The sequence below is a fragment of the Procambarus clarkii genome, chromosome 75, assembly GCF_040958095.1.
Source record: "Procambarus clarkii isolate CNS0578487 chromosome 75, FALCON_Pclarkii_2.0, whole genome shotgun sequence".
In the NCBI taxonomy this organism is placed as follows: domain Eukaryota; kingdom Metazoa; phylum Arthropoda; class Malacostraca; order Decapoda; family Cambaridae; genus Procambarus; species Procambarus clarkii.
In genome coordinates, this window is record NC_091224.1 from 22588185 (window position 1) to 22611625 (window position 23441).

At 37.1% G+C, this 23441-nt stretch overlaps 2 protein-coding genes across 10 annotated transcripts in view; both read left to right on the plus strand.

Annotated features, from left to right (window-relative positions):
- Positions 1-21892, plus strand: part of LOC123771725 (uncharacterized) — an 81679-nt gene extending 59787 nt beyond the window's left edge. For 8 of the 9 annotated variants that reach the window (XM_045764443.2, XM_045764442.2, XM_069313292.1 and 5 more), the window contains 2 exons: positions 8838-8991; positions 9943-21892. In XM_045764443.2, coding sequence (XP_045620399.2) covers positions 8838-8991; positions 9943-12337 — 2549 coding nt within the window. In that variant the 3' untranslated portion in view covers positions 12338-21892. The remainder of the gene's footprint in view (positions 1-8837; positions 8992-9942) is intronic. The other variant, XR_006774561.2, reaches the window with a different exon arrangement.
- Positions 17414-17842, plus strand: LOC138357053 (coiled-coil domain-containing protein 70-like). Its single transcript, XM_069313594.1, has one exon. It carries the CDS (start codon positions 17414-17416, stop codon positions 17840-17842), a length of 429 nt encoding a protein of 142 aa, XP_069169695.1.
- Positions 21893-23441: the final 1549 nt, after the last annotated feature.

The window sequence follows — 23441 nt, forward strand, 5'->3', positions numbered from 1 at the left end:
ACCGGTATAAAAGGTTATGGCAGTTTGAATGACATGCAAAGTAATGATTTTTAAAATGTGTAAGTTAAATAAAAAAAAAGTTGTTCCATGTCACTGTCATTACTCTTAAATAATGTTAGTTGTGCTTAGGAAGTTTAATTGCAGGTTGTTCTGTAGTTTTTATCTCATTGATATAAAATCTCTTATTGTTCAACTTTGTACTGGAACAGAAAGCACTTGTTCATAAACTACCTTTTATAAGAGTCTTTCTAAAGGAGCAGAGTTCCATCGTGTTATTAACATTGAACGATGCTTTGTCTTTATATTTTGTGTCATCTTTGTTCATCCCCTTCCCTCCCCACCCACCAACTCCTCCCTCCCTCCCCCCCCCCTCTCTCTCTCTAAAGAAAAAAAAATGGGATTACCTTGTATTTAAAAAAATTCTGCAAATATCACCTGTACTTTATAAGGACTTGCCTGAATCCATTACCATTAACATTCTCGTGATTGTATTCAGGAAAGTTGCTTGTATTTGTGCTTATACAGAGATACACCTACAAACTGCTGCCCTAAAACTGATGCAATTCAAGGTGTGAGCCAGTCTTGCTCTGAGAGCATTGTAACTTTAGTACATTAACCTGTTGTATCTACAGATTTTATATAACACTCACTTGTTGGTAAAACATGTACTTATCCTATTGAGTGGATCATTATGTAGTAGTAGTAGTGGTGGTGGTGGTAGTGGGCTCTAAGAACGTTTGTTAACATGGATTGGTTTCTTGAATATTATCTTTTTCCTTGCTCTCTTGATATATAGTTATCGTGGAAGAGGGAGAGCTAACATAGTTTTAGTATTAATGTTGCACAAAGTGGTAATTCTCACGCACTCTGTTAACCTGTACGTACTCACATTGTAGAAGGTAGATACTGTACTGGTCTTCTCTAGGTTCACTATTTGCACTATTTTTTAGTCAAAATTAATCGTACTTTCGTCTTCATTTTTACATTGAAGTTTACATAGCATTGCATACAATGGTCCTGATATTGTTGAGAATTGTTTATTGTGATTTTGAATGTTTAATTACACCAATGAGAGGGGGGGTCATTTTGTGAATGACCCTAACCCAATGAACCTAACCCAGCTTCAACTCTTGTATAGTAGTTTTACATGCCACAATGTATAGTGCTCCTATTGTAAGACGTCTTAATTAATTAGGCTTGTTTGATCCTTTATGTCACTGGAACAGCCCTTGTTTATCACATGCCCTGCGAGGTCTTCATGCGACCCCTGTCGTAACATTGTGCCACTCGACCCCCTTTGTCGGTACTGTATATTCAACCTGTGCTCCCCCTACTTCTCTCCCCCCCCCCCCCTACTTGCACACTCTTAACATGTTTGTTGACCTATGGTATATCAATTTTATATATACAGTATATACTGTACACATTATATATATATATATGTATATACTATGTATGTATGTATTTATATATATATATATATATATAATATTATTTTATTTTTTGGTGTACAAAGGAAAGTCTGTTCTCTCCTATTAAGTACAGTATTCACTTGTGATGGGATTAAAGTTTTGAAGTTTGGTGTGAGGTTAACCTGCACAACTTCACTCTCAATTTCTCATTGTTTAAACACAAAATGAATTAGTGGAATTTAGGAAATAAAGTGAACAAATAAAGTAAACAGCTAGTCTTTCATTACTCCTCCAAACCAGGGCTGTTCCAGAGATTTTTATGCCAATGTTTTCTTATGTTTTGTTGCTTCATTTTTTTGTATTGCTATAATATCTCTGGTTATAGCTGGTGCTTGTACCAAGAGCTTGAAGCTTCAGTGTATTTTGTGGCTACTTTAGTTTCTGCATGTTTTCTGTACCTAAATGAACATTTTTTTTTCTTTTATAAGGATTGACACACTTCTATAGTCTCTGTAACAGCCTGAACTAACTGTAAAGCATTACGGAACACGCCACTGACAGATCGGACACAGCGTCAGTTTCCAAGAAGGACAATTGCCTGTAATTTGTTATCGTTTATAAAGAAGAAATTACTGTATGCAATGCATGAGCCAATATAGGGAATATTTCCTTGGGATGAGAACATGAGTTACCTGAGGTGTAAAACATAAGAAAGTTATGTAAGTACAGTATGTTAATAATAATTTCCCACAATGCATCTTGTTCCAGCTGTTTGCTCATCCAACAAAACTGCAGATTAGCCCTTAACAGCTCCAGTCACTCTCTGCAGTTACCTCGTGTATTCAAATTGCTAAATGCTTTATTTTCCAATAGTTTATTAATATTTTTTCGTGTTCACCATGATTCATGACTTAATTAGCAAAGCCATAGAAGGGTTAAGTACAACTCACAGTAATTGATAGATGGACAGATTTCAATTATTACAAGAATGTCCCAACCTGAAGCTCATCATCATGACAAAACTTTGTCTAACATCAGTATGGGATACTTAGAAATTTTCATAATAAAGTACTGTAATTAAATTTCATCTCTGCAATAATGTAATGACTTAATCTTTTATGGTAATGTCAGCTTGGTACCTGCTTTTGATAAATACTTACTTTTATGGTTAATGATGAAGGTAATCATGAAAAATATATAGTTTTCCTCAGAATAATTAAAGAAATTGTGCATGTAAAATTTTGCATTGTCTTAAGAAATATTTTGACCTTTGTTCATCCTTTCTCCTAAGTATATTGCTCTGCTTAAATAACAATTAATATTTACTTGAATGTGACATAAGCAATTAGTATACCTTCAGGTAACTTTTCAGCTATTTGAAGGTTCAGATATGCACTACTATTGCCTGCCTGACTGCCTGTCTAGGTTCTCAGAATCTTGGTGTCAGAAGGATGAATAAATTACAAAATATTGTCCCAAATATTTTCTACCTCGACAGAGGGGGTTGAGGGGAGGAACTCTAGCCTCAGGAGAAAGGTAAAGGTTGAGGAGTTGTGCCATTTCCTTCTGCATTCTCTCATTTGTAGCAATGTTGAGGCTTGGCAGCAGCTCGTTCTCTTTCTCTCTATTGATAAACTTGTGGATTTTGTTACTCTTTGCATTTATCTACGTGCATGGACTCTCTCTTTTGCATTTATCCTCTTGTCTGTACATTCCTAGCCCACTCACATCTGTTCCACCAATTTGATTGGTAAAGAAGTAGAATACCTTGGTAAATATAGCAGGGAATGCTGTAGTCAGTCCTTGTCAAGGTTTGATGGTGATCACTGGATAAAATACTTGCAGAAAACTTATGTATGCAGCAACTTTTTTTTTATGAAAATGTTCCCACAGAGAACGAGAGATCAAAACTGTACATAGAGATTCTTAAATAATATAATAAATACGTAGTACTGTATACAGGTAAGTTAATATTCAGTGTTGTATAAGCAATGAGATGCCAAGTGTAATGCCAAGAATTTTCAAATATATCTGTTAATTTAACATATTGCCATATTAACACTGCTGGGTGAACAGTTAAACTGAGCACTATTATTTTTCCTAGTTGCCCCTAAATGGTTTTCTTTCTTCTCTTCCATCTGGCATTTTCTCAGCTCTTTAAGTTGATGCCCTCACATTCTGCTCTTACGGTGATGACTCCTCTTTCCTCTGACACTAGCTCCAACTTGCAATTGATGTCGTGTTGTCCTGAGCCACCAATCATGGCTACAAGTTCTCTATGACTAAGACTTGTGCTATGACTTTTACTCAGAAGCAGGTTGTTCTTCATCCTCCACTGTCACTATGGTAAGCCCCTTCTGTATAAAGATTTTGCTAAACTTTTGGGATTGATCTGTGACTCCTGTTTGTTTTGGTCACCCCCATCTCACTGCCAAAGGCTACGGGAGCTAAACCTCACATCCTTTGAAGACAGAAGAGTAAGGGGAGACATGATCACCACCTACAAAATTCTCAGGGGGAATTGACAGGGTGGACAAAGCCAAGCTATTTAACATGGGTAGAACACGAACAAGGGGACACAAGTGGAAACTTAGTGCCCAAATGAGCCACAGAGACATTAGAATGTTTTCAATGTCAGAGTAGTTAACAAATGCTTTAGGCAGTGATGTGGTGGAGGCTGACTCCATACACAGTTTTAATAATAATCATATGGACAGTATTATTTTTGAACAGGAAGATTGTGCAAAGAATCTACTTGGTTTCTATGATTAGAGAGATTTTTACAGGAAAGCGATGGTTGGGTTGAATGCATTTATCTGGACCTAACAAAAACTTTTGACAGTACAATACAAGAGGTTCAAATGTAGATTTAATAGCCTAGTAGGCTCCAGAGTCTGTACACCAGTTGATTGACAGTTGAGAGGCAGGAGCAAAGAGCCAAAGCTCAACTCCTGCAAGCACAACTAGGTGAGTACTGCCAAGTTGAATGCTCTAAGATCCTTACCCTCCTTAGTCTTGTCTCATACTGTCTAAGAAGGTGATACACATACTACTCTGTTGCACTCCTCTTCCCTACTGTCTAAACTCAGTCATGGCTAACCCACCTGCTCCTCTGCCTCTCTTTTGATCCTTCATCATCTTGATGCTCTGCACCATACTGCATTATGCCCCACTCTGGTGCCTTTCCTACCACTGTAATAGTGGAAAATTGCTCTGCCTAGGTTACATGTTTTACTCCCAGGCATTTGATGGAATACTGCCCAGCTCCTTATTGTCCAAACTGCATTGTCCCACCTGGTCATTCACCTCCTTGTAGAATGTCCTGATTTATAGGAATCTTGCTTTCCTAATGTGTCTCAATAGAATTCTTAGTGAATCTAATACAGCACCTTTGATGTCACTTGCCTTATGTACTTTTGTTCTCATATTGATATCCTAGTTGATATTTAGCACCTTTTGAATATCCAGCCCACTGATGGTGCTACATAGACTTCCCAGCTTGTCTTTTTTTTTTATAATTGCAGTACTGTACTTGGGAAATTACACTATTTGGAGAGGACAAAAACTGGAAAAGGCAGAAGGATTACTGTCCTAGTTAGGGACCGACTAAAGGTAAGAGAAGTGATGCACGACAACCCATGAGAAGTGAACATAATGCTTTTAAGACCTGCCATCAAGATGATAAATTTAAAATCATTGCTGCCTACAGTCCACCAACAAGTAACACATGGAATAAGGAAGAACTAGACAACAAAAGAGAGGGCCTTATAATGATCGCAAGAGAGACTATTGTGAAAGTAGAAAAAGATAAATCATGATTATTGATATTTAGCAAATTGAAATTGATAAACTGGGAGCCTGTGAAGTAAGAAGAGGACTTTTGGACTGGCCGATTCTTAAATTTCATCCTGGAGTCACGCGTATCAACATGTAAAACAGCCCATGAGAATGAGTGAAGGGGGATGCTCTATCTTTGCTAGATTTTGTATTTACTGTACCAGGAAAGGAGATACTGTATTTGACATTCAATACCTTCCTCCAATGGGCACAAGCAGCCATGTCGTTTCAGAAATCAAATGTTCAATACATATAATTTAGAAGAGATTGAAGAAAGGGAAGCAGTGGAAAATCTTGATTTCTAGAGAGAACACTATGGGGACCAGTAAGCTCTTTAATAAGTTTGGCTGGAAAGATTTATTGCTAGACAAGGAAATAAATGAGATATATGATGAAAGTCCAATAAAATATATACAAGACATACAAAACTAGAAAGCAGGATTGATTCATTATAAATTGAGAGAGAACCAGAGAACAAAAGGCAGAAAACTGGAATCAATGTAGGAAAAGACCAAACCTTTGAATATACCAGCAATACAAACAAGAATCAACTACACAGCAGTAAGAAGAGAGGCAGAAAGAATGGTTGAAAGGGATAGCAGAGAAATGTAAAACAGAACCAGGCCTATTTTATAAATTCATTGAAAGCAAATTACAGGTCAAATGTAAAAGCCAGATTTTGAAAATAGAGAACAGATTCACTGAGAATGAAAAGGAATGTATGTATGTAGTCTGAAAATATTTGTGTGAAACACTGAGCAAGCAGTTCTATGGTGTGTGCGCGCGTGCAAAATGAAGTTTTCAGGGAACCAGGCTTAATAATATGAATTTCAGAGAATAACGTAAAGTATATAGAGGTGTCTCGAGACAAAATGGAAAAAATGCTTGAAGAGGTAGGTAGAAACAACATAGCAGTTGTGCTTGATAGTTTCACCTTCAGTTCTGAAAGACTGCACATCTGAGCTGAGCACTTGATAAACTTGAACTTGATAAACACCTTCAAAGGATACCTTATCAACTAGGCTGTGACACTCATAACAGGCTGTGAGCAGCTGCAACAAACAACCTGGTTAACCAGACCACAAACCAGGAGGCCTGGTCAGACCGGGATGCTGGACGTTGATCCTCAGTATCATCGAGAGGTATTTACATGTACAGTACCACAGGCATTTATGTACAGGAGTTTTGGAAGATACAGTACAGTACTCTATATGGAAATGGTAAACAGTTCTTATCTACAAAAATGGTAGCAGTGAAGACCCTCTTAATTATAAATCTGTATTGTTGACAAGCAGGTAGTCAAAACACTAGCAAATTAATTAAAACCAAATGGGTAGAACACCTGGGGAGAAATGATATACGGTACTGTAATAACGGGCAGTATGATTTTTGAACAGGAAGATTGTGTAAAGAATCTACTTTGTTTCTATGATAAGAGAGATTTTACAGGAAAGAGATGGGTTCAATGCATTTATCTGGACAAAAAAAAAAAAAACTTGACAGTACAATACAAGAGGTTTGTTCTGGAAACTGGATCATACTGGAGGGGTGGCATAGATAAAAAAAAAAAAAAAAAAAAAATTAGAGCATTAATCACAGGCATATATATATATCACTGGATAAATGTTATTGGAGTACCACAGGGTTCAGTTCTAACACCAGTAATGTTCATTGTCTATGTAAACGATCTTCTAGAACGAATACAGAATTGTATGAATGCGTATGCTGATAATGCCAGGCTACTAGGGAAGATGAGGAAAAAAAGACAGTTGTCGTACCCATCAAGATGACCTGGATAAAATGGTCATATTTTGGGGTAATATGTGGAGTAATTCTTGACATGGAATTTAATGTGTACAAGTGACACATTACGGGATGTGGAATAGGAGAAAATAGGCCCCACACAACCTGTAAATTACTATATGTGAAAAGGCTTTAAAGAACTCTGATAAAGAGATCTAGGGGTGGTTTTGGCTAGAAAGCTGTCACTTGAGAACAACATAAAGAACACTGTGCTAGGAGCTTGAGCTATGCTCTCCAACTTTAGAATCACTTTTAAATACATGGATGGTAAAGTATTAAAGAAATGTTTGTCCTTTATGAGATCAAAATTATAATTTACAGCAGTTCTCTGGTGTTCATATTTAAAGCAACACATCAATTAACTGGAAAATGTAAACACATTCAGCTAAATAACTTCTGGAACTGAAGTCAGCTAAATAACTTCTGGAACAGGCAAGTGTATGTGTAGGAAAGATACACAAGCAGAAAAGGGTGGAGGTGGTAAGAGGCAGAAAGAAAGCAGAAATATTTAGTGTTTTAGTATATCTTTAATGACAGCCAGAGGGTAGTACAGTATAAGTAAAATACACAGTAACACAACAATAAGCTTATTCTTAAAATAGATAAGAGATGGTAGAGAGAGAGAGAGGCAAGAAGATGACTACCCAGATGTTGGACACTTCATGTACAAGAGTTTAGGTAGCCATTGAGGTAGGACTTTGTGTCTGTAGGTAGTGGGTTAGCTGAGGTGGTTACCCTGGAATCAGACCTCTCAGCTGTAAGCTAAATAACTTGAGAATCCATGGTGAATCCAATGCCTTTGATGCCACTTGTCTTAATATTTTGACTCATATTGACATCCCAAGTGATATTTAGGGCCTTCCGAATGTCCTTCAACATAGATGGTGCTACATGGTCTCCCGGTCTTGGTGCCGTTTTTTTATTATTACTCGCTCATGTGTGGCACAGAAGATGCTAAATAGTTTTCCCAGCTTGGGACCTTCTTTTGACAATTATTTTGACAATTATTTAAATAACTTGAGGGGTTCAGTCTGCCTGTATTTATATGAAGCGTGGCACAGTATTTACATGAAGCGTGGCACAGTATTTATATGAAGCGTGGTACAGTATTTATATGAAGCGTGGTACAGTATTTATATGAAGCGTGGTACAGTATTTATATGAACCATGATATGTGAAGCTGCACACTGATTTATCCTTGGTAGCTTTGAGGAATAACAAGACTCTCTGCTCAACATTGTTACCTTGATAATTTTTATAAATATTTATGTACAGTAATGTAGGTATAGCAAGTGTCAAATATCCAAATTAGAAATATGCACTTTGCCAGTGTCAGTATTTTCTAAGTTGGCTTGAATTAAACTCTTCAGGAAAGTTGTCATAGAACTAATGATGGCAGATGACCCAGTGCTATTTTCTATTTGTGTTTGCAATCGAAAAACATTTAATAAAAGTTTAAATATACTGTACTATGAATCATGCATCTCCACTCACAGCAGGAAAATCTAATTTGCTTAACATGGATAACTGATGTCTCGGATCTATAACTGGAGTGTAATTGTCAGCATCTTCACCGAATCATGCTGCTGTAATTTACCTAACTACTACTGTATTGAATTAGATGCCTCTTGATTACAATTCCACAGTACATTTCTTTAAATGCAATCATGTTCTTTTTCTCATACTTTGCAAAAGATGACCTAAGTAAATAAAACGACTTTTGTCTCATGGCAATTAATAATTTTTATCTTGGAAAAATTCTACTAAAGGCTTTGTACTTCACAGATTCAACAATAACTGTGCTTCCACTTGTGTGTGAGCAGAGTCGTCGTTCCAGTGAGTCGTCTCAGGACTCCCAAGACTCTCAGGATGCGGCAGCTGACCAGACGGCAGTTGGACCTTCCTCATTACCATTTACACGGCCGCCTCTTGAAGACAGGTGAGCATCAACAACATAGATCTTGTGCAGGCGATGAGTCACAATAGCGTGGCTAAAGTATGTTGACCAGACCACACGCTAGAAGGTGAAGGGACGGACTGAAACGTCGTCGTCCCTTCACCTTCTAGTGTGTGGTCTGGTCAACATAGATCATGTCCTACACAATACTTTGTTGAGGTGCAGGCCTTTATTTTTTCTGATGTAACTACCTGTAGTAATTATTGCACATGTACATGCAATAGTTACTACAGGTAGTTACAATAGTACTAGTAGTAATAATTGATTTTTTATATTTTTCATGCAGTCACATTCACTCATTTTAATTTTGTCAATTTTTATGTGCGGTGGAACCTCCAAAATCGGCATTGCAGATTCATCAAAATAAGATAAAATTCACTCATCAAATCACCAAAGTAGGATTTGTCAGAGAAAAATCCGAATACCACAAAGGATTGCTGTGAAATCTGTATTGTTAAATAATTTTTAGAGGATTGTATTTGTTTCCCATTTTTTTGCTATTTTGGTGTTTTTCTGAGGTGGGGCCTAAATGGTTTCCATTGGCTAAAGGCTCTGATTCATTAGAGCCACTAGTAACACTCAGGCCTTTGGTGGCTTCTGAAGGCCTACCCAACATACAGGACCAGAATGTATTGAAAGAGACCTGGTATAATTGAGTCTTTCCTGGGTGGATCAGGTCTTTGGCTTGCACAGTAGCTTATCATTTTATTCTAAGCCCTATATGCTGTATATAATATATTTTATTTTTTACTCCACTTATTTTTCTTACCATATTGAAATCCTTCCATTGAATCCAATATTACTTTAGTCTTCTTGAGTTGGGTTCCATTTTACTTTTTAATGCAAGGTAAACATGTATGTTTATCCTTATTATAAAAGCACTAATATTTGATTAAGGATGTTGATCAAACATTTCAATAATTTTCTCCCCAGATCTAAATATGAGAAGCTGCAAAACACCCACGATGAGGAGAGCGAAGAGGAAGGCGAGGGTGATGGGATTGGCCGGAGTAAAGATCAGCAACAGACACAACAGATATTGAAGGAAACAGCAGATACCAAGCAAAAGAGACATCGCCGTGAGAGAAAAAATAGAGGGAAGAGTAGGAAGGAAGAAGGTGAACCCGGTGGAGTGACAAAGGATGGTAAACCCGACGGTGTCTTCATCTGTAGTGTGTCTGACGATGACTCGATAGGCTCAGCAAGTGATTTGAAAGCAAGGATTAATGATGAATATGATTATGATAACTGTGACCGAGGTGACATCTCTGAAACCATAAGTTCATCGGTGTACCACGCAGAGTGTGAGAGTGTCACAACTCACGAGGATGATCCACAGACTGCCGAGAACTGCGACCCTACCCAGTTAATACGACGTGGACCAAAGCCAAGTAAGGCAGCCATGCGGGCCCGTGCTCGAGCTCTACAAGAACAGGAGAACAAAAAATGTGCTCAGGACAGGCTATTAGGGCACGAGTACGGAGAAAAACCTCTCCTTCAAGACGATGAACTGGATTCTGGCGAGGAGGAAAATAAGCTCTCTGATGACCAAGAAGATCCACATGTAGAGCCACAGCCCTCCCAACAGCCAGACCAACTGACAGTCCGCTCCAATATTTTCCATGTTCCAAGGCCATTTAGGAAAACTTCACTGGATGAATCTCAGAAGCAGCGGGAATATGTGGCTGATGAAGATGTCTTTGCCTTAGCTCCTTTCAAAACTTCACTGAAGAAGTTGAATAAAAAAGTCTTTCAGAGCCGTAGTCAGCCATCAAGCAACACCGTATCCCCGTTAGAATCCTCAAGCCAACCAATTATAACGCCTCCCATGGCAAACAATTCCCCAGCTCCTGTTCATTTAGGCAGTCCAGAAATGTTGGAGCAAGTTGTTGAACCTGTTAGAATACCTGTTCAAGCTGATATCATATATGAAGAGTCACCAAGTGAGGAGTTTCCTATATATGAAAATGTTGTATTGAATCCAAGTGGCAGTAGTATAGAAAATGGTACAACTCCTCCAAAATACCACCATTATGAGAATGTTCCCGTTCCCTTCCATGTAGCTGGAGTTGTTGAATCCCCTTCACTTGTTACTCCTATTCCCACTAAAAACCCGTTTGTTAATCCTTTTGTCAATGAGAATCCAATAGCAGTTGCCCATCCACAAATACAAGATCCACCAGGGCTCTTATCAAGTCAGTCTGGAAGGTCACCAGCTGTGACAGAACAGACTTTGCCCAGTGCACCACGTAAAATTCCTCAACCGAATCAAGGTGCAATGTCTCAAAGTTTAGATTCCCTCACTCCAAACTCTGCTGCAGGATCTGTTAATTCTCCCTCCTTTCAGAGTACAGATCTATTTGGATCCACACCCTTCAGTGATGTTACAATATCAACAACTCCATCCAATGATACCAAAGAATTTTCATCCCACAGTCAAACAGTCTTAAATGGTGTTTCAAAGTTTGCAAGTTCCAGTCAATCGCAATATTTCAACCAGTCAGATGTAACCTCTCATATTCCCATGCATACTTCCACTCCACGCTCTGTCAAAATCCATTCTCTTTCTCGAGGGAAAGAGATGAATTTGGCCGACTTGGATGATGCCGATTTATTTGGTGCTGTACCTTTTAAACCAGTTATAGGTCATCAACAACGAACAGGCCAAATACCAGGTGGGAAAAGCCAGACATTACCAGCTAACATGAGTTCGTCTCTTCAAGCACAAATGGCTCTGATGGCACATGATGATGGCCATGTGGAAAAGTTTTTTGGTGATTTCAGAGTTTCCAAAGGACTGAAGAAATCAACACCCCCTAGTTTCCGCAAACCCAGGGCTACACACCAAAAACTCTCTGATTCTGACACCTCCAGTGATGAAGGAGCTGTGACAACCAGTAGAAAACCTCGACATAGGGATCGCAGTAAAGACAGATTAAAATATAAAAACATTAGTGAAGAATTTGAAGAAGAAAATATGATGGTTCTCCCAATGAAACAATTTGGGCATTCTAAGAAAGAAAAAATTAGCAAGAAAAGCAAAAAACTTGAGAAATTAGAAAAGAAAGTTGATAAACCAGAGAAAAATCAAAGTTTTGAATCTGCTGGAATTTCTAACATGAGTTTTGAAGACTTTACCTTGGAGGATAGCCGACGGGAAATAGAGAGAGTTCGCCGCGAGTTAGAAAGGAACAGACAGGAGACTGATAGAGGTGGAGATTCCCTTCAAAGTCCTGAGGAAGATGATTCAGATCTGAGAACCACTGGGGGCACTCGTTTCGGCTCATTGAAGCGAGGCATGAACCCTTTCTCTAAATTAGGACGCTAAGAGTAATTTTGGTGATTAATAATTTATCTTCCTAAGTCCACTGATTTGAAGGAATAATGTGTCTCGTACTATGGTAAATAATTTATAGTAAATGTTCTGAAATATATATAAATGAACCTAACTCTCAATTCAGGTGAATACACTGTTGGCATAATTCAGCATCTTAATACTGTAATCTTTGAAGTAAAATAAGAAGAATTTTGATACAAAGGATTTGCTTTTATAACTTTAAATTATTCATTTTTAGTTCTCTACAATGGTGTTGGTTATTGGAGAATGAGCTGACCATTGTTAGATTTTGTGAAGTCCAATAGTGCTTGACATCACCACCACCAATACTGGTAGAACAATACTGCATATCAGATTTTTATATGAAGCTTAATCGTAATATGGATGTGTTATAGTGATGCTTCCCCTCAGTCTCTAGTTATCTATTATTTTGGGTTTGTGCCACCAGCAGATGATGATGTGTTCATGGATAGACTGGTGTAACTGAAACAAACCTCTAGAAACACAAATGCTGAAATGTTATCAAACAGTATTATTGAATGAAAATGTTACTGCAAAAGGTGTATAACCATTAGCAGTGATGCATAAGAAGCCCAGACTGGCAATTTTAGCCAATATCTACGAATCTAACGAGTTCAGTGCCACCAAAACTCAAAGGCACAACTCTACAATGCCAAGAGAAGCTGAGGTTTTCTTGACATTCATTGTGAGCTGTTGTTTATTCATTTGTGGAACAATTTTAGTGCATTGATATTAATTTTGCCAAATAGTTCCATGTGACAAGCATTTTGATGCTTGACGTGGACTGCTGACCAATGCATGTGTGACCATATTATATTGTGCCCTGTTGACTGGTGAACGCATGAGCATATTGTGCCCTGTTGACTAGGGAATGCATGAGCATATTGTGCCCTGATGACTGATGAATGCATGAGCATATTGTGCCCTGATGACTGATGAATGCATGAGCATATTGTGCCCCTGTTAACTGATGAATGCATGAGCATATATATTGGTGCCCTGTTGACTGGTGAATGCATGAGCATATTGTGCCCTGTTGACTGATGCATGCATGAGTATTGCACTGCATCCTGCAGTACAATTATCTTTTTCTCATAAAGAAGGTACAATATTTCATATAGTTTATGTAGATTGGTAGACTGTTTCCTCTTTTCAGGCTGTCCAGCTAGGTGAGCTTTGAACTATCATCATGTACTCTTTATATCTCAACTGTTGTATCAACAAAAATATAATTTGTATAATAATGAAACAATTCAGTAATATGGTTTTATGTAGCAGGAATCAGATTAGTATGTCACCTCTTAGTATTTTATATAATAATATTATGTTGATTTAAAGAATGTATGGAAATTGGTATTAATACTTTTATATAGAAAATTGTATTTAACTTAATTGTTAATAGACTCTTGACCATTGTTGCAGACTGTATGCAAACTGGACAAGTCTCTTCTCTTGGGTAGCTTCTTAACCCTTGTAAATTCCAGCTTCTATTTTTGCAATTGTCACTTTTATTAATGTTTCATTTGTAATATTTAGATTAGAACTTTGATGCATTATTGATTTTGAGTCCGTCTCTCGAAATAGTCCGAGTTATTGTCGGTTTAAATAGGAAATGCTGCAGTACATTGATCAAATATATTTTAATAGGTGATAAGAGTGCAGTAAATTATGGCAGGGGCATCACCATAGCAGTGGGACATCTCTATTCCAGTGGCACATCTCTATTCCAGTGGCACATCTCCATAGCGGTGGGACATCACAAGAGTAGTAAGTGACACCACAGCCCAAGTTCTTGTGGCATGTTATCCAACATTTTTGGGAACTTGTTAATAATGAAAGGGTATATTTATACCAACTTATCCTCCATTTACAATGGCACATGTAACAATAATATGGTATGTGTAGGTCACTGGCACATCAAACAGCCCACAATTGGTCCAAGTTGCAAAAGATGAATTGATAATTAGGATGGTGCATTGGAAAAAAAATTGAGAATAGAAAAGTTTCTTACTTGGCCTAAGCCTAATTTAATCTAACATGGGCCTAATATAGTAGCCTACATATTTGAACTATATTTGGCCTTGATTGCATTAGGTTTTCTTCATTTCTATATTACTATCACTTTTGAAAATTAAATTTGTTGAGCAAATAGCCTGTTGTGGTCATACTGTACTGTCTTCATATGAAGATGAATTAATAGTATGGATAGTCAAAACAAAATCTTGTAGTTTTAAAGTTACCTTGAATATTTGTTTATCCATGTTAATACAGTATTATAACTGAGATGATTGATATAATATTAAGTAAATGACACACACACGGTTACAATTGCATGTGACTACTGGCTTGACACTTGCTGCTGAAAGTATTTTGTTTTTGTTTTATTACTCTACATTCCATCAAGTTTTGAAAGACAAACACATTCCCAAAAGTTTGCCTACTAAAGGTGTCTTTTGATTTCATATATAATAATTAAAGTTTTTGCATTTTTAAATTGCCAGTTCATTTTTTAAGCCTTATTGAAAACTAATGAACGTCAATAACATATTCATTAATATTTTTATCTTTAAAACTCTTAGGAACTTTCAGAAAATGGTATCTTTCTAAATCAAAATGGAAATACAGTATAAACATGTGGCATTGTTTAGAATTTCAGACTGTTAATATTACATATGATTTCTTGATAGATTATGGTGTGCTGGTGTAGACTTGTTTCATATTTATGTTCTGTCATTCATGCACTACTAAATGCATGTTTTTAAAATCAATGCTGCTTGTAATTATTTGTTTGGTATGAGCATTTCTTAATTATTTGTACTGTGGTCAAGATAGTGTTAAATGTTTTAGTGTAATGTTCCATTGTATTCAGACGAGATGCATTTTGTAATTACTGTATTTAGAAAATTGAAAACTGGCCGTCTCACAAGCTACAATGGTAATGTTATTGAGAGTTTTTATTTCTTTGTTCTGCATGCACTTTAGAGTTATCTGGTACAGTACACCTTGAAAGAATGGGAATTGTTCTTCTGGTAAAGATTTGGAAAATTATATTTAGTTGAAAATATTGAGGCCATACAGTGAGATCCAACCCACACCCCTGGGTTCCCTTAGGCATCCAGGAATGTGTGTGCTCCATCGTACGGCCTCAATACTTTCTCATAAACAGTATATTATATTTGTGATTTCATTGTGCGTATTTTTATTAGGGATGCACCTGGTAGTGTGATTGCCTTTGCACTGTAGTTTCCAACTTGTCCTCTCAACTAATTCATCTCATTTTGTTTGCTATGGCCCCAACATACATAATGAAGGGCAGCATGAAAAGTAGTGGCTTACAAATATCCTCATTTTCTATCGATAGGTTAGTTAGATTAAGTGGGGGGGGGTCTTGGGTTCGTGCATTTTAGTACCCCTTATTTTGTATGTTGTGGTAAATCAAGAGAACCGTCAGTCTCTCTACACTTTTGATTTCTCTTTTAAATCAGTAACATAGTCAAAGATCATATATAATATATTCTGGCTGTTTTACAAAGTGGTATGTGATATTTTTGCCCTGCTTTCATGAAACTAGCATGAAAATGACTTAAGAATAGCCTCTGTTTTCAGTATATTACTTTAATGAGACTGTTACATGCCTGAGTTGGTTTGTATGTAGTGTATGCCTTCTGGTTTGTGTCATGTACGACCACTGGTTTGTGTCATGTACGTCCTCTGGATTGTTTGTTGTGTATGTCCTCTGGTTTGTGTGTCATGTATGCCCTCTGGATTGTGTGCCACGTATGCCATTTGGTTTGTCATGTATGCCCACTGGTTTGTGTCATGTATGCCATCTGGTTTGTGTGTCATGTATGCCATCTGGTTTGTGTGTCATGTATGCCTACTGGTTTGTGTCATAAATGTATTTCAGTTTTATTGTCATGTAATAACTTGAAAGGTGACACCATAAATTTTGGAGAAAGATTTAATGACAATTTTGGTGTTGCTTTAGGAAGAACAATTAACATTCATATACAGTATGTGTACAAGTAAGTCATTTCTCGTATCAGGAACAGTTGAAGGCCACGGGGCTAACAACACTGCAAACCAGGCATTACAGGGCGGATCTCAATGAAAACATTTCAAATTCTAAACCAGTTAGAGGATGTTGATCCAGACAATTTCTTCAAAAAGGTCAGATGTAATAAACCCATGGAACGCATGGGTCAGATGTTATAAACCCATGGAACCGCCTACCCACCAAAGCCGTAAGTGAGAAAATCGTGTTAAGTTTTTAAATCTACCTGGAAAAGATCATCAAGGCAAATGGGGGGGACCTTTGACAAGCCACGACTTCCTTTCCTCGTCGAGGCTGCTAGTAGCTTGCATGTTTTAGAATGCAACTCACAAACTCTTGTTATATAAATACAGAATTACAGATTCCTGAGCATTAATTTACGTATTATGGTGGTCATTATCTTTGAACATGCAGTGTTAGTGCAGAATTACAGCACTGTACTCATAAAACCATAGGAAATATTTGACAATATTCTGCATTGTGAAATGATTTGAGACTATTTTTCTTAATGAATAACCCCCTAGGAAAGAGATGGTCAGTGCCAATGTACAGTGCTTTAAGGAATCCTGTTCTATACAGGGAGGGTATTGTCCTTCAAGACGAGGATCTTGTCCTATGAAAGGAGGATCTTGCCTTACACAAGGAGGATCTTGTCCTGCACAAGGAGAGCCTTGCCTTACACAAGGAGGATCTTGTCCTGCACAAGGAGAGCCTTGCCTTACACAAGGAGGATCTTGTCCTACACAAGGAGAGCCTTGCCTTACACAAGGAGGATCTTGTCCTACACAAGGAGAGCCTTGCCTTACACAAGGAGGGTCTTGTCCAATACAAGGCGATTCTTGTCCTACACAAGGAGGATCTTGTCCTACATTAAGAGGATTGCCCTACATAAGGAGGATTATCCTACATAAGGGGAATCCTGTCCTACACATGGAGGGTCTTTTCCTACACAAGGGAAATCGCTGTCCTACATAAAGAGGATCTCATCTTAAATGAGGAGAACCTTTGTCCTGCACAAGGAGGGTCTTGTCCTACACAAGGAGAACCTTGTCCTATACGAGGAGGATCTTGTCCTACACAAGGAGAACCTTGTCCTATACGAGGAGGATCTTGTCCTACACAAGGAGAACCTTGTCCTATACAAGGAGGATCTTGTCCTACACAAGGAGAACCTTGTCCTATACAAGGAGGATCTTGTCCTACACAAGGAGAACCTTGTCCTATACAAGGAGGATCTTGTCCTACACAAGGAGAACCTTGTCCTATACGAGGAGGATCTTGTCCTACACAAGGAGAACCTTGTCCTATACAAAGAGGCTCTTGTCCTACACAAGGAGAACCTTGTCCAATACAAAGAGGCTCTTGTCCTACACATGGAGAACCTTGTCCTACACATGGAGGATCTTGTCCTACACAATTAGAACCTTGTCCTACACATGGAGGACCCAGTCCTGCACTAGGTAGATCTTGTCATTGTTCTGTTAATTATAAAATGTCATGAAAATATGGTCAGCAATACTGCTTCTAGAGATGACTGGTATGTATTTACCCATAATACGCAGAAATCACAATAGCGTGATGCATCAAATGAACAAATCCACAAGGGCCGTGATGAGGGTTTGAACCTACATCCGAGAGGATCAAAGACAAGCCTTAATCGACTGTGCCACAATATGGTAAAAGAATTCTTTTACCATATTGTGGCACAGATGATTAAGGCGCGTCTGGGATCCTCTAGGACGTAGGTTCAAACCCTCATCACGGCCCTTGTGGATTTGTTTATTTCCCCATCATTTTTATTTATGGTGTAGTCTCAAACACCAAGGACAATGATAAAGACTAAAATTATAATGTATAAGGTTGTAAATGAGGAAAGTGGGTCACCTATTGCAGTCTCTCCAAGTGTCAGCCAGATTGGTTTGAATTGTGGCACAATCAGTTTTTTTGTGCAATTTAATTCTGATTAAACCATACTAACAGTTGTTTATGTAAATTTTTGTATCAGTGGCAGCTGTCAAACTGTACCATCCTTGGCTGTGTATGTTTCATATAATGTATGCATCTGCTGTATTTCTCGTTGGTTTAGGGTTACAACTTAATGCATGGGTTTCGAATTTGTGCCTTTATTATTGCAACATTTGACATGTGCTAGGACGCAGTCAGAATTGACATTGAGGAGTTTGTGAGCCTGTTCTAGGGTGGTTCTGTCTGTATGTTAGCTGCATGACTCACACATTGGCACTTCTGATTTGGTTATCCTGCAAGATTACATGTTGTTTAAGACTCTAATTTCAATGGAATGTATTAGTTGGCATTTTCATTGACTGTGTTATTATATGTTATAGAACCTCTCTAGTTTTAATTTGATTTTAGCATTATTTATTATATTAATAGTGCACTACAGTGTACGAATTATCAGCGTAGTTTAAAAAACTATTCAGCTAATATATTTTCACATCTTGGAATAATAGACTACAGTATTGGTTTTCCAATTTAGTGATCATAAATGCTGTATTTCCAGTTTTTTGTGATAAATTAGAACTTTACATCATGGTTAGGTATAAGTTTTCAAAGTCAGAAATTTAAATATTTTCCTATTCTCATTTCCATAACTTATGTATAAATGCTTTAATGTTGACTATGTCTTTACACAATGAATTTATATGTTCCACTTATTATAATTTCTATGTTCAATGATTTGTTATACTGTGTAATATATTGTTGAAATCCTACAATGCACCTACTGAATTTGATTTATATGTAGATAATTATAATTTCATTACAAAATGTATAATAATAGGCTCGAGCATTAACTTGTGGCCCTTACAGCCCGTGAGGACTATGTCTCTAGTAAGACTGACTGACTTACTGTAGCTGCCACACTTCTTGGACCCCACTTTAGCTCTTGCAGATTGTTATTTTATTTGATAGGGTCTGGGTAGTACTATTGGGTTCATTCTTGACTCAATTGGTAATCCAGGGTTCAAATCCTGAGTGGGACAGAAATGGTTGGTCACATTGGGGCAGAAATGGTTGGCCACGTTAGGACAGAAATGGTTGACCACGTTAGGACAGAAATGGTTGACCACGTTGGGACAGAAATGGACAGCCAAAATATATTATTATTATTTATCAGGCTTCGACAGTTCCCTCAACCTTCCTCCAGTCTCGTCTTCCCAGTCTACTGGAACTGCTGTCTTTCGGTACTGTGTATTAAATAAATGGGATCATGTTTAACTGCATTGGTTTATATTGTTCTGTTGCTCTAATGCACACAAGGCAACATTATCTGTTTTTTCTAGGATTTTTGAAGCAGTTTCATTGTAAATAGGAAACGTTAAACTTACCGCTAGATAGTTTCTGCATAATACATACTCATGAGTCACGTGATCTTCTTAATCTTCCCGTTAAGTACAAGGCTTCCATCATTCATTATACTTTTTAGGACCTGATAAAAGTGTCATAGTGACAGGTGTTGGCTTAAATGACACACATGAATTTTTGTTTGACTAAATGTTACTTGTAACAGGTGTTTGGCTAAATGTTACTTGTAAACAAGTGGTTTTTTTTCTAAATGTTACATCTAAGCAGTTATTTGTCTGTATGATTCAGTTATTCAGTTAAATGACCCAAGTTCTTTATCTTTATTCATGTAAAAGTGATGCAAATTTATTTTTGTCTGATATCTTCCAGGCAGACGAACCTGACCTTTTGTAATTCTGAAAAACAGAAAGAGAACATTAAAAGTTCTAAGGTTTGCACCACACTGCCATTTTCCTTAAGGCTGGACATGTGCTTGTAGCCATGATTATGAAGATTTTGTCCTAAAGGGTTATCCCCATTCAATTTCGTGATATGGTTAATGTTTCCTTTCTCCATGATAACCCTGTTCCATTTCTTGAGATGGTTACTGTTCCTTTGCTTGTTCAAGCTGCTATCTTGTTAAAGCTCCAAGGTACTGAGATTGTTTGCACTCTACATTATTTAGTTATAGTGGCATATCTTGGTTTTAAAATATTGGACCGGTTCCCCAACACAATATTGGAGTTTAGTGAACACTATTTTGCTGCTGTGACATTAGTTACATATGATTACATAATTTCTATAACTCTACCAGCATAAAACACACGTGATTAGTTGAAAAATGTGATGCACTCTATTGTATGATTATGTATGCAGAACAATTGTATAATTATGTATGCGGAACAACAGTTGTATAATTACATATGCAGAACAATAATTATATAATTATGTATGTGAAATAGTAATTGTATGATTATTTATGCAGAGCTAATTGTATAATTATGTATATGGAGCAGTAATTGTATAGTTAAGTATACGGAACGTTAATTGTATGATTATGTATACGTAATGGTGATTGTATGACTATATGAAACTGTAATTGTAAGATTATGTATACGGAACAGTAATTATATATTTATGCATGCAGAACAGTAATTGTATAATTATGTAATTGTGTCATTTTGTATGCAGACTAGTAATTGTACAGTTCTATAGTCTATTTAGGTACTGGCATGTGATCTGTTCAGAAATGACATACTGTACTGTAAATAATAACAATTGATAATCCATTTACTTCCATGTGTGAGCACAGAAAGTGTCCTGTAGTGAGTCTTATAAGGTTTTATTAGTGATCAGGAATGGTGTGTTTAGTACAAGCTGTATCTGTTTAAGGTAAAAAATGGCAACTATGAGGTAGAAATGTGATTTGCTGTAATTAACAAGCTGGCCACATGAACCCCTTCTAATTATGCTTTTGATGGGCATTGTCTCTGCAGTAAGCTGTAATCCTGTTTGTTTTGGAGAATGGTATACAGTATTCTGTATGGACTCGTCACCTATAAGCATTAAATACTTTGTAATAGGGGAATATACAAAAAGTTTAGTGTGCGATACTCTTTTTGAATAATTGAAAATTAAATAGCTTTCTAATCTGTCAAAGGACTTTCGTTTTGTGATAGATAATATGATCATTAAAATACTTAGGGAACACTTTGTAATAATTTATTAATATTGAATAACTGTGGTTACATTCTCTTTCTCTCTTGCCCTCATCATCAGTCGTCATCTCTCTTATCGTCATTCACATCATCATTTCTTGCCCTTGTCATCGTATATCATCTGTTTCTTTCATCAGTACAGTATCTCACTCTGAGAACTGTTGCCTTCCATAATATGTACTGTGGTGTATTGCTTCAGCTTACAGTGGGTGAGGAAGGGTTACTTTCCTTATTGTAGAATAAGGGATATAGTCCTTAAGAAAACTCGGACTCCTGCTCAAAGTTGTGGATCGTGGATTTTTCTGGCTACTACTGTTGGTTAATATTAATGTGTTAATATTGTTGATGAATTTGCCTTAATAGTCTATTAAAAAAAGGTAACAAGTTCATAGTATTTATCTTGTATTTATGTATATATTAAAATGCGAATTAAACTTGCTATGAGCATTATTGAAGTTTATTTTCAACACTGCAATTAATATGCAGGAGTTCTTCATAGTTAGCCAGGGGGTTTCTCGCACAAAAAGTAACGGGGACTGGGCACTGCGTTGCCCTTCGTAAAAATTATATACTGTACTACACTTCCTGGTGGTGGGCCCTGAAGCCTTAACTTGATAATAGCTGCAATAATTACAATCATATGTACATAAATCATTGTTTTATTACACAGTTTACTGGTGTAAAGGTTGGCTACACTGAAAGAATATTTTGGGTTTTCTGCATACCGGTAATTTTACAAAATGACATGGGTATGTGTGTATAATAATAATAATATGTATAAGATCTACAAAGGATCAGACTATGGGGGTTAATAGATACAGTATTTGTATATTAAGTCACTTATTATTTGCAGTATAATACTTTAAGTAGTGTATTATAATTGCAGAGTACAGTATTTAACTGCATTGTGATGGTAGTACAGTGTGGGTGTACAGAGTGCAGTATGTATCATTTTGGCATTGTGTTCTCTCAGGAAAACACCCCCAACCTTCAAAGGGGTAACTTAGTGTTATCTTCTCCAGACATTTCATCTGACATAAATATTCAGGATATTTCAGGGGGCATTTGTTAAAGACTATCACATATAAACTTGGTTATTATATGACTGAAATGGCTGTTGTTTCAGAGAAATTAGTGTGAAGGGATTGATTGTTGCCTCAGCAAGCACAGGTAAGTAGAGAAGGAAAGGAACAGGAAAAGAACAGAACAGAACTACTAAAGGGAAAAAATTCCATACACCAACAACTTGCATAGCCCTTCCCCATATTCCACCTTTGAGGTTCTTCACTAATTTTCAATGCCCTCAACTATTTTGCATGTCCCTCCTTCAATATCCAACATAATTCCCATTCTTGACTATCCTTCACTGATTAAAACCACACACTGCCTCAGACTCGACACTTCATGTTCCTGTTCAACCCTTCACTCTCATGTTCCATACCCCCATAATTCTAGAACAAGATGTAAGAAAATTAAAGAGACCAAATCAGATTTTACCATGGCTACGGAAAGAGGCATCAGAGATATTACATAACCAAGTGACTAGACCCTACACTATGTCATCAGTAAAACGGAGCTAATGTAAGCCTGACCTACAGTATTTACTATCATAGTCTAACTATCGCCTCAAAAATGCACAAAAATGATTGATAAACTACATTTGTTTGCAGCAAAACAAGTTCTAATATTGATGGGACTGAGGGAACCGAATATAATAAAACTTAACGGTACGTAAAGGAAAAATGAGAGGGGACATGATCCAGACATACTATACAATTACTAAGATATCAGTGAAATTGCTTATTGTGCACCTCACACTTATCCTGCAAGTGGTAGATTAATGTGAACTTCATACTTACTGTGTGTGAGTAGTAGACTATTGTGCACTGTACTCATTCTGTGAGATTGGTAGAGTATTGTGTACACCATACTCATCATGTGTAAATTGTAGATTATTGTACATCCCATACTCGTCCTGTGTGAGTGCAGTTTATTGTGC

Excerpts from the sequence above, each read along its gene's own strand:
- LOC138357053 (XM_069313594.1), top strand. The coding sequence starts at position 17,414 with ATGAGGAGAACCTTTGTCCTGCACAAGGAGGGTCTTGTCCTACACAAG.